At 48.5% G+C, this 12,534-nt stretch overlaps 1 protein-coding gene across 2 annotated transcripts in view; it reads right to left on the minus strand.

Moving 5' to 3' along the window:
• OSBPL11 (oxysterol binding protein like 11) overlaps positions 1-1,984 on the minus strand; it is a 43,900-nt gene extending 41,916 nt beyond the window's left edge. Inside the window, exon 1 of one of the 2 annotated variants that reach the window (XM_075757115.1) lies at positions 1,592-1,984. In XM_075757115.1, coding sequence (XP_075613230.1) covers positions 1,592-1,740 — 149 coding nt within the window. In that variant the 5' untranslated portion in view covers positions 1,741-1,984. The remainder of the gene's footprint in view (positions 1-1,591) is intronic. The other variant, XM_075757116.1, reaches the window with a different exon arrangement.
• Positions 1,985-12,534: the final 10,550 nt, after the last annotated feature.

Here is a 12,534-nt window from a genome sequence, read left to right on the forward strand (position 1 = left end):
AATTAGGTATCTCATCCCTTCCACTGCCTCCAATTTCACATAAAAATATAAAATACTTCCATTTTGATTGCTAATTTCTGTGTTTCATGTGTGAAACACATGGACAGTACATGCTTGGGCACAATAATATCAATTTTCATTAGAAAATTCACAGTCATACTGAATCCACAGTTTAAAAAAAAAAGTTTAAAAGCAACTGGAAACAGCGGCTTGGACAACCAATAACTGAATCTGACAAGAAGTTTTCCCCATTTCCAGCCTGAAATATTGGCCCTGAAATCACCACTTTTCTCTCTGGTGCTAGTCACCAGAGAGGTAAATGACTCGTGACCCAGATTCTCAGCGACGATCGAGCTGTTCGTTCCCCATTAAAACCATCAGGCACTCAGTGCCTGCACAGCCCAGGTGCTCATTTCTCTAAGCCATCTTATGGCCCTCCATCCCGTGCAGCTCACACAGATCTACCACACTCTCGTTTTGCTGTCTCTGCACGCAGGAAACAGAAAGCCAGTCCATCTGGGCTGGCAGATGACAGCTTTGGAGAGTCTCCATTTGAAGGAGAAGTGTGCAAACTTCACATAACAGCAGTATTTTCAACAGCAACATGGCAGAACTCCAGTCAAGGATGAGAGACCTAAAAGCAGAGATTCAGAAATCTCAACTAATGCCTTGAAGAGCCCGCTATCAGTATGTGAGTGGAAACTCTTTAAACCAGAAACCACATCAGAAAAAAGTACATGAAAACTACCAAATCTCTGGAACACACAGGCAGGACATTCAAAGTTTGAATTTCAGTTTGACATTTCAGTTTGAATTCATTTCAAACTAATGCTGCCTGCTCAGCTTCTCCCGCTTTCTCCACTTGGTTCTGCCGTATTTGCTGTACCTGAGTAATCACCCCAATTCATGCTAAGTGCAGCCATTCTTGAAATAAGTCAAAGTGTGCACAGAGTTTTTTGTCTCATCTGAGTTTTGCTATCAGCAACAAACAGAAAGCACCAATAAAAAAAAAAAAAAGACTGCCATTCAGCTCTTAAAGAAGACAGAGTAAACTAAAATTTGGCACAAAGTTCATCTTTTTGGCAAGGCTGGAAAGCACCGGCGCACCTTCAGCAACTTTAAACTGGTCTCCACGTTCTGCGAGGGGCACATCAGATCTCAAAGGAAGGCGCAAAGGCACAATCCCCGGCAGCACACGCAGCCCGGACGCGGGGCTTTGTGCTAACACACAGGCACACGAACGCTGGAGCCGACTGACAGCCAGCCCATGTGCCGCCCGCCACGCCGAAAGGGCATGAGAAGGGGAGGGCGAGCGGCCGGGTTTAGCTCGGAGCCGGAGGAAGTGTCTGTCCGTCCCCCCCACCCGGTGTCCCGCGGCGGGTCTGCCCGCCGAGGGCGTCTGACGCCGGGGCAGCCGCGCCGACGACCCACGCTCACAGGGCAGACAGGGCGTGGGCAGCCCTGCGAGGGGGACACGGGCGTTTCCAGCGCCCCACGCCCGCCCCAGGCCGGGCTCCGCAGCACCGGCGGCTCCCGGGCCCGCAGCCCCTCACCTCACCCCACCGTCTCCGGCCCGGCCCGCCGCGCCCACCTGTACTGCCAGCCCTTGGCGCCGCGGGCCCCGCCGCTCTTGCCGCCGCTCTGTCCCGCCGGCGGCGGCGGCTGCTGCTGCTGCTGCTGCTCCGGCTTGCCCTCGCCCTCCGGCCCCTTCATGGCCGCCGCGGGGTCCGCGCACTGCATGGCGCCGAGGCTCCCCACCCCCTCAGGGGCGCCCCCGGCCCAGGGCGGGCCGCCTGCCGGGGAGGGAGCCCGCCCCAGCGGCCCGCCGGCCCCGCTCAGGCCGCGCCGGGGCCCGGCCGCGCCCGCCCCATGCAGGCTGCGATGGCAGCGGCTGCCGGCACCCCCGCTCCCCGCTCCGCTGGGCTCGGCTCCCCACACGGCCGCGGCGGGCTAGGGAAACCCGCCCTCCCGCTCCCTCACCCCGCGGCCCGGCCCAGCCGCCCCTTCCGGGTCAGCGCCGCCGCCATCTTTAGTGCGGGCAGCAGTGCCCACGCTAGGCCGCTGTCTGCTACTACCGCTCTTAAAGTGATAGCAGACCTTTACAATAATTTTAAACTCACGCCTACGAGCATTCTCCACTCTCAAAAAAAAAGAGAGGAACGAAAAGAGTGAGGGATCCAAGCTATGTTCTCTACAGATTGTTACGAGCAGGGACACGAAAGCCCTCGGCTGGGGTCTCACCGAGCGGTGTCAGACATGTGAGGCAGGGCCAAATGCAGCAGCTCAGCCACCGAGCAAAGCCACGGCACATCCTGGCCAGGAGAGGAAATACATTGTTCCTCCAATTTTTCCTCCTATTACTGCATATGGGCAACAGCTGAGCAGGCTTTGCTCCTTCGCAGAATGACAGCAGAGCTAACTGTGAGAGACTGGTTCGGTTGCGCGTGGTCTGTCGGGCCAGGCTTGGCTTTTGCATCGCCAAAGTGTAAGACTGCGGCTGCATTATTTCTTAAAATCAGGGGAAGAGGATCCTTGTTCTGGCTTTAATCAACCGGCACATGAAGAAGAGGAGGGCAGAATCAGACGTGGCCATGGTTAACAAGGTTGCAGTTCTGCATCACATCCTGTCTTATCCAAACTCCTTCCTCCTCCTCTCTCCAGCTCTTTTATTACACACCTATAATATTGTTAACAACCGTTATAGAAAAGATGTTTAAAATGCCCTATGTGAGAATCTACATAGCAGCAAAAATGTAAAGGAAAATGTATTTCAGACAAGTAGTTTATTTACCCAGAGCATCCCCCCTGGTAGCAGCTTTGTACTCCATGAAGGCTGCCCTGGCTTTCCCATCTCCTACCAGCACATTCCCACTTTTCCAGTGGCATTCAAAACATCTTTGCCTTTGGCCATCAAATGAGGATACCATCACGTCTTTAAAATATATTTATAAGCTTTCATCTGGCTCTAAATTAGCCCATATCCATCCCTCCTTGCCAAGCGCACACACACATAATCTCAGCTAACAGACCCCCAGCAAGGACTGCCTGTTGCACCTACACCCATAATCTCTCTTACAGAGACATAATATATTACCACTGTACAGGCATAATATCCCCCACTTCTGGATTTTTAGAAGCGCGCTTGTCACTGCGGGAAACAAAAGGGCTTTTTCAGCTGCATTTCTCTCCTGTGGAACCTCAAGAGGACAGATCAGCAGAGTGAAGGTTGTCCATTGAAGAAAATTTTGGCCAGAACTGCATTCCTTTGCCCTCCAAATATGTTAGTTCCTCCTCTGCCGATCACTTGACATTTTAATTGAAGATATAATTGCATTGTATTGGAATGCATGCCAACATCACCAAAATTTTCCTGGGAAAATTTGAAGCAAAAGCAGCTCGAGTAAGAATCTTACTTCTGTGTTATTTGTCCCCAGCTTGAGGACAACCTGTCGCAACAGAGACATAGCTTCACCCGTGCTGGACCTTTCGTAACCATCACAGATGGGCTGTAGGACATTCCCCCCACCAAGGACTTCTCCAATACCCAAGACAGGACAGCACTCTTTCCTGCATGTTTCTGCAGCCCTTCACTGTCTGGTTCCTGAGCACAGGGCAGTAAACTCAGATTCGCTTGCCCTGTGCATTTGCTTTTTTCTCTTAAAAATGGTGTTGCACTCGCAGTACCACAGGCTGTCGTAAGATGGCATTGACAAAACGCTTAATAGCATAGAAAGACTAACAACCACATTTGCTAAGGATTTACTGTTCAAGCTGCCTTTTATCTTTAATTTATGGTTGCTACTTATTATAACTTGTGTGCAGCTTCACTGCTCACAGTCTCCTTCTTCAGTTATAATTTAGTGGCTCAAAATGACCAAAATCCCAACCTGGGCCTTGCAAGCACGGCAGAAGGAGAGCGCTGAGGTCCCACAGCAGTTCCCTGCCTCTAGAGCTGGAGTCTTGCCACTTGCTGTGATTTCTAGGTCCAGAGGAAGAACTGAGGAGCAGATTTGAGGAGGAAAGTCTGAAAAGGATAACATACGTTTATCAACATTTGTCAGATCAAATCCTTATAGGCCCAATTACGGCTACTAGCTGAAGTGGATCGTATTTTTATTATGTTAAAACAAATTTGCCAAATTTGCCATAATTTATCATTCCGTTAATTTTAGGAAATTGTCCAGGGTCTGATCAAAAACATGTACCACATGCTGATTTCTTCCAAAGCTTCTAGTCTGACTATACATGCTTAGTATCTCTTGAGGTCAGCATAATTTCTTCACAGCAGCAAGATCTATCCACGTTCAAAGAGTAAAGCTCTAAAATCTAACATATTTTTCACCACCTGTGTGGTTAAAAAAAAAATAAAAATTAAATAGAAATTAAGATAACCAGTGTTCTATCACTCCCTTGTTGGTCAGACAGGATATTTTTCCTGACCTAATAAGTATCTTTGGATGAGACCAAGTTTAACATAGTTTTAAATCTGTGTCTTCCTCTGGTAGCTGGTCCACAGAAGATAAACAGTTGCAGCTCCTCTTTGCTAAGGGAACCACATCGTCTACAGGCATGCGGAGGAATGACATCAAACCTGGGAAAGGAAAGCCAGAAGTGCAGCCTGCCTTTATTGCACGACGAGTGTGATTTTTCATCATCGTTGCTGAACTAGGGGAGCTGCTGGCTAATGAGAAAATGACCAGCAAAGTAACGTTGCTAATAGTGCTTCACATCTGTATTTGTTAATCGTACAATCAGTGCTTCTTAGGGTTAGATTCTTTCTCAAGGTGACTGATACTTGAGTTTATTAATAGTCTGGGAAACACTTAATGTTTTCTGGGCTCTTCTAGATAATGAACAAGAACGAACTTCCTATTCTTAGGAAGAATAATATATACCTGCCTTTAGATGCCATGATACAAGAACACAAATTTGTTTAAAAAACAGCCTTTCTCCTTCAACATACCGAGCACATGGCTGTGTTTTCCTGATCATAGGTGAAAATGGCTAGTAAGGTCAGGTAAATGTAATACAAATTATTTCAGCCTCCAGAGGATTTTACACTGTAGCAATCATTCGACAGAATGCCTTGATTTTGGAACTTTACAGGTATCACTGAGCTACTGGGTCTATGGCTTTGCTATGACTTGACATGCACATGGAACTGCTCTGTTTGACATGCAGGATCTCCAGCGCATGCTTTTAATGGTTATTCATCAGTTCTTCTGTAGTCTTACGAGTCAAAAGTTTTTTTCATTTGGGCTTTTCAGTCACTGTCAGTTATCTCCTAATTTCCTTGCTCTTCTCTACCAATCCCTGTGCATTGTATTCTGCTGGAATGCAGGTCCAGGTGAAAGCACCAGACTCACAGGCAGCAGCAGCTCACACATTGCCTACAGTTTCCCTTGCCATGCACAGCCCATTCATGTCCTTCACACTCACATTTGGCACCATTTCCTGTTGCACGCGGTGTGACTTTGCATTGAGTCATGCTCCGGGGTCCAGCATTACATCACCCCAACACAATCCAGATGAGGAAATATAAATTGGGGCAGCAGCAAAGGCTCGGTCAGGCTGGAAGCTGGGAGTGTAATCCCAGTAGCTTCCCTCCTGTGAGGCACCCTCTGAGGAACGGACTGTGCCATGGGAGAAGAACAAGACTGAAGAACCTTGTGTCTGCCTCTGAAGCATGCTGCCTGTGTACAGCTATTTTTCTTTAATGCTTCTGCGTGGACAGAGGCTTCCCACAGCCTGGAGCTGTCGTCCTTGTCATGCAGCCACGGGGGTTCAAAACTAGCAGAAGTGACACTGCTCTGCAGTCACCGCACGAGAGCGGAGACCACGGCAACCCCATCCCTCTCCACACTGGTGTGTTGCAATCAGCACACTCGCGTTGCCTTTTATGTTTTAGACCTCAACAACCTACAGTTCTGCCTACTGTCCAGCCCCATGGCCTGGGAACACTTACAGTGCTTGCACCCAGTCTTGGCAGGGACTTCCAAGTCCTTGAACCCACCAAAGGCTGTCCAGAGAGGCAGCTCACCACCACCAGCAGGAGATAACCATGTTATGACCAAAGTTTGAGACATTTCTGTGGCCACAGCACCGACAAGCACTTCAGCTCAATCCCTTTGCCTGCGTTTGCACAGCTGCCCAGCATGGTTTCTGGCATCAGGCATGGCTTTAATCTGGCAGTCCGATGGAGCCGCTGCTGACAGCTGGATGTGCATCCCGGGTCTTCCCCAAGCGCCAGCCCTCTGCTTGCTCAAGTCACGCAGGGATGCCTCCCTGCCCTTTTCTCTCCAACTTGGGCAGGCAGAGAGCTCAGGGTATTGCCTCACTGCCCGCTGCAGCAGAGTGCAGGCTGTTCCAGCACAAAGGGCGATGGCTGGAGCCCGTCACCTCTGTCTGCTCCTGCTGCACCATGGCAGGGCTCGCCTTCTGCCTTGCCTCAACAGTCCCCAGGGGGCTCTGCTCCCTGAGCTCAAGGGGGATCTTTTCTGCCATGTGACTCACCCCAACAGAGAATGAAACAGAAACTCCTCCAGATAGCCCCCTACTCAAGCTCTTTGTGTGAGGAATTCAAAAACATGCTTTCATTTGCTTAAGACCTGACTCCATCTTCAATAAATGCAGCCACATGTGAGTCCGTCACTGAGGAGTCAGCTCTGCAGGACCACCCAACAGGTTCTTCGCATGGGGAAAGTGAGTGGGTACCAAATGAGCAAGGTTGGATCCCCCCCCCCGAGCACATATGGACCTGCTGCAGGGAGAGAAGAGGAGGCGAAGGAGAGCACATCCCCTTACCACCAGCCTGGGTCCCGTGTGTGCTCAGCCGATGCGAGGGGAGCATGCGCTGTGGTTGTGGTCGAGGGGCTTCCCAGCTTCTTCATCTGGCTCATGACCATCTCTGGCCTTTCTCTAAAGACTTTTTCTGCCCTACCCTATGGCACAACATGTCATTGCTGCCTTCAGCTGTTCTGCAGCTCAGCATTAGGACTCCTTTCCTCCATGACTCTCAATGTCCTGAAAAGCTAGTGTGTTTTTATTCATGTCTCAACTAACCTTAACAGCTGCTGAGTGAATTCAGTTCTTCAGTCACTAGCCCCTTCTCTGAGAAGCCTTTTTGTGCCATGCTTTACTCCTACACACTTTTTCTGCATGGTTCCTATGGCAACAAGAGTATCTCTCCATCTGCTGTAGATCCCCATTATCATGTTTAGCTGCTTGTTATCTCAGTCAAATGCCATTTCCAGGTGTATCATGGTAACAAGATCGGTTTGGAAACCAAGCCAAAGCACTCGGTAATTTTTGTGCACAAACCTGTCCTTCAAAATTTGACTGCTATGTTTTTATATAAGCTCTGCTTGTGGGATACTGATACTGAGTAATCTCCTCATTACCAGGTCTCCTACTTGTATCTGCACACCCTAACCAATCCAGCATCCACTTCGTAATTTCCAAATGACATCCTTCCATCTCATTGCAGCCTGTACTGCCTACAGAGTAGGTATATTTGGATTCTGGAAAGTCTTTGTAGATCTGTTGCCTGGGGTTTGACTTCTATTTTATAGAAAACTAACTCTAAGTTACCAGTACTTTCTTCCGGCAAATGCATTTTTCAGTTCTGCTATAGTCCTGTTGCTTCTCCTGAAAACCTTCTCCGTTGGCTTACAGAAAGCCCTAAAGTGTACAGATGGTTTACAATTGGCCTCTCAGTCTGTTCTGCTTGAATTCCTTAAATTACTTGGAATTACTTAGATTTCTATAGGGCTAAAATCCAGTCGCATTTTCTGCTAAGTACCATTTAGGAGAACTAATTTAAGTGTGAAAAAAATCTTCCTCCTATGTAATCCGAACAGAACCTGCAGCAGAAAACTCAACTAAATAAAATTAATGGAGTAAAAACTTCACTGTTGATTTGTTTTCTAGATCCCATGAGTCAGTAAAACTAGACTGCAAGAAGTCTATGTGGAAGCTGTAAAGCTGTAAGTAATTTGGACTGTCAGCTCTTAGGGACATAAACTGACATTATTTATTTGTATCTAACATCCTGGTAGAGCTGCTTTGAGATATTGCATGCTACCTCAGTATAAATGGTTATTATTTACTACCTATAATTAAGAGTAATTAAGCATACAATAACATAGTGTTTGTATATATACATTTAAAACCATGCAAATGCTCCATTTAGAATATAATTCAGGGAAAGCTTATGTGCAAAAATGTTCTGGTAGAAAGCGAGTAATTTTGATGCTAATGCCATCTACCAGGCTGGCTGGTGTAAGGTGAGGGCCAGGTGCGGTGCTCACAGTTTGGGCAGAGGTGAAGTGGTAGGTTTTTAATGGTCTGCAGAAGGAGCAGGGAGTAATATGCAGAGGAAACTATCCTTCAAACATCCAAAATTAAAGTACAGCTTTAAACCAAATGAGACCAGCGCAGGGAAGGAAAACAAGAACAAAAGGGTTTTAGCTGCATGATTGCAAAGAAAACAAAGGAAAGGATCACCAACAGTGACAGCCAGGTAGATTCCTAAAAGCTAAAGGAATATGTTCCTTCTGTGTCCATAAGGAAGAAAACGTAACCCCAGAGGGCAGAGGCAGCACACTTAATGGCCTAGAGGGCATGGGTGTGGAAATCACTGCATGCAAACTCTTTAGCCTTCACTTCTGAAGACTGAATAATCTTCATCACTGAAATCTATAGACTTTTTAGCACAAAATCTATAGGCTTTTTAGAGAAAATATTAGCCATGAGTAACAAAAGACACGGAGGGAAGCAGAAAATGGGTTAAAGTGCAAGCTAGGCATGTTATACGTAGACTGACCCAATATCTTTCTTTGATAAGATAATTGCATTTGAGGACAAAGGAAAACTAATGAATCTTATCAACCTGGACTTTGATAAAGCATTTGATTTTATATTACCTGGAAAATTATTAGTTACACTCAAGAAGATGAGGATTAACATAAGCACTATACAACGCCGAAGGAATCTAGTATTGGGGGTGAAAACTGCTGATGGGGCTGAGAGCAAAATCATGGGACTGGAGGAATTGGTCTTACCGAATAATTTCATTAGTTAGCTTGGCACAAAAAAGGAAGAGTGGGATAATGAAATTTACTAACAACAAAGTTGGGAGACATTTTCAATAGAGAGGAAATCCTACAGGAGGAATTGGATGATTGTTACATCCTAGAAACAGACATGGGATGAAATGTAACAGCATAAAATGCAGGGACATGCACTGAGAGATTGATAACATTTGTGCTGTAAATTAAAATTTATCTGCTATGAACAACAGAAAAGGAAGAGCCACGTGCCTGATGTATTAAAAAGGTAAATGCAGTCTTACATGTAGCAAGCCATGTATTTCCAGGAACAATGAGTAAATATGTACAAGGCACCGGGTAAAATTCCGCTGAGATTTTAGGGCATCATTCAGGTTATCGGTGTTCAGCAAGCCTGAATTCATGCTGGAACAGGTACAGAGAAATGCCATCTGGATAATCAGAGGAATAGGAAAAAGGAGATAAAAGAGCGTGTCTTGCTGAGCTTGGCAAAATGAAGCAATCCGATTCCTCTTTGTTATATATTTGGGATTTAAGGCAGGCAGAGGGGGAGAAGAATAAGCACCAGGGGAGAAGAATCATTCACATTTATACCCAACGCTTGTGCTAGAGCAGATAGCCGTAAGTTGGATATGGGCATGAATTGGGTATGGAATGAGGAGAAGGGCTCTCACTGTGAGAGGAGTAACGGTCTCAAACAGCTTCTCAGTAGGAGAAGAGGGGGCAAAAAAACCTGACCAGTTTTAAGATGGAGCATGATAAGGCTGTGAGCTGGCAGCAGCAACTGGGCAGTGTCCTTCCAGGCCCAGCTCTGCCTCGCCCAGGGACAGAAATCAGAGGACTGGCCCTATCCCGTACTCACCCGGTTTACCCTACGCACCCCATAGTAATGGGTGCCTAAACATCACCAACCGGTGGCCAAGGAAGCAAAGCATGCAATGGCTATATCCATACCATAGGGCAGGGCGTACTGCCCTTTACCTTGCCCTCAGGTCCCTCTCTACAGAGCACCTGGCCCCACCTTTCCTCCCTGCCCCTCCCTGACTGCTGCCTACAGAGTTTGGCATTTCCCAGTCACATTTTTCAGGGTCTGCAAAGACCGCATTGCCACCATAGAAAGAGCCTTAGAAAAAAACGCCCGGCAGCTGCCCTGGCTTTGCAGCACTGACAATGAGGGGTTTTTTTTGTTTGCAGTAGCTGCTAGACAGAGGAAAACTGTTTGGCTGTGTGCTCTCCAGCTGCTGACACCTGCATGACCCATTAGGTGCAGAATATCAGGTGAGCTTGGGTGGGGGTGGCCTTGAGAGGGTTGTCTTTATCCTCCCTGGTAAGTGGACTGAGCCCTTATGTCTGTTATGTAGTAATGACTCACACTTAAGAGGTAGCACTTATGTGAAAAACAAACATTGTGCCTTTGTGGGAAAGAACAGATCCTTCTGCTTGCCTGATAAAACAACAGTCGTCAGCATCCGCTGGTGTGTGCTATATGGCTCCGGAATCTGCCAAAGGACCCATTTTTGTGGCCCACACAACTCTGCCACTGAGACAGCCTTGGCATCCAAACCTGCCATGTAGAACTGCCTGCAAATCGCCTGGAACAATCCTTTGTGCATGAACGCTCTACTGTCCATCTCCATGGAGCAGTGGCTGCACAAATCCAGAGGACAGTTCAGCAGCAGCACAAGTTATCTACTTCCACGGCCAATTAGTGTCACAGATGTATAAGCTAATGCGTGTACTCACTGTCCCAGGCTGCGTCCTCTGCTCTTCACCAGTGCTGCTGCATCCATCTGCCCACTCAGCCCCTGCCAGTCTCACCCCTGCCAGCTTCTGTGCACCGACCAAATGGTCAGTGCAACGTGAATGTGGAGGGCGTGTAAATCCTTCAGTCCACAGGCCACCGAACTCATACAGTTCCCCTTTGTAATTAAAAGCTTCCACATTAATTTAGATGAAACCGTTACAATTTGTAATACTTATGTACTGTCTAGACTAGGCACATCTTCTGTTGTGTGCACTAGCTGCAGAAGCCAGTGCTTCAGTGAGCGTGTCCTGCCCTTAGGGCCTAGGCACTCACCAGCACAGAAGAGCTTGAAACAAGCAGAGAAGTCTTGGGGCCTGACAGGGCAAGACAGAAGACGGCTCCTCCTCAACTCCACAGCTGATCTTCTTCACATGGGGGAATAAGTTAAAGGGCGAAGAGAGCCAAGAGGGACAGAGGAGCTCTACAGCCAGGGAAAGGGCAAATCATGGTGAACAAGCAGGAGACCGGAGGAAATGCACCTGGAACTGGAGGAAGGCTCTTGTGCCTTGGCTGTGCTCAAACTGTGCATGTGGGTAAACGCCTCTTCTTGCAGAGTTCCCCATCAGGCTTCACACATGCCCAGGGTCCCAGTTACACTTTTCAGGAACATGTCCTGGTCATTTTCTCAAGATATTTTGCAGGATTTTGCTCTAGTTTGTTTGTCATGTCCCCAAACACACTCACCGCTGTCAGGAAGCGCCAAATAGCTGAGCTGACAAAGCTGACAGCAGACGAGCTGAGCATATGTGTACCTCCAGAAACACCCACGGGCTTCTGAAACCCTGGCGGCCAGCCTCCCTCTGTGAATCACGGGGTCAGGCCTCCTCATCACACAGAGTCCGAAACCCACCAAGCCGTGCCCCGGTGCGAGGGCAGCAGATGCAGTCACCACTGAGCCTCAGCCCCCCGTGGGGAAGGGAGCCTGGGCACGGCAGGACGAGGGGAAGCAGGAGTGGAAGTGCAGGGAAGGTGGCAAATGCAGCTCTGGCTCAAAACTGAGAGAGAAGGCTGCTTTGCAGAGGAGAGAGGGTGTAGTGTAGGGTTGAGAGGTAAAATGTGGGCATTTGTAGGGCATTATGCGTGGTTAGCCCACATAGGGGTAAAGGAACAACACTCCATTTCATCCTTCCTTGCAGATAACTTTTATGTGCTGTCCCATATTAAGAACTGTGATATAGTCCATGATTTATCAGCTGAATTTGGCTCTGCAGATGCACTCATAACCTTCCTCTGGTGTGGTCCTCATCTGTCGGAGAATTTAAGCTGTAATGTGTCTGTCTGGCAGGACAGGTGGGACCGTGAGATGTTTCTCACTGCCCCTAAGGGCCCAGCCTGTATCCCTCCCACACCTCACCACCTTACCCACCCTGCAGAAACCCTCGGGGCTGCCGATGGGCAGGAAGATCCCACACCACAAGCAGTGCCGGCCCCCCCCTTCCCCACGCAGGTTCTCATCCCCGTGAATTTCGGAGAAGGCATCATTTTTCCCATGCCCCCCTCCAGGGCACTGAATCCCCCCCCGCTCTCAGTCGACCCTCGTAGGGCAGCCCCTCGAGGCAAGGACCGACCCGGACAGAAAAGCCGCCGGTGCTGCAGGCGGAGCCGGGGGGGGCTGGCACTGCCGCCGGGGCCGCCGCCCGCTCACGCCCGTTTCTCCCGCAG

This window comes from Balearica regulorum, chromosome 6 (assembly GCF_011004875.1).
Source record: "Balearica regulorum gibbericeps isolate bBalReg1 chromosome 6, bBalReg1.pri, whole genome shotgun sequence".
Lineage (NCBI taxonomy): Eukaryota > Metazoa > Chordata > Aves > Gruiformes > Gruidae > Balearica > Balearica regulorum.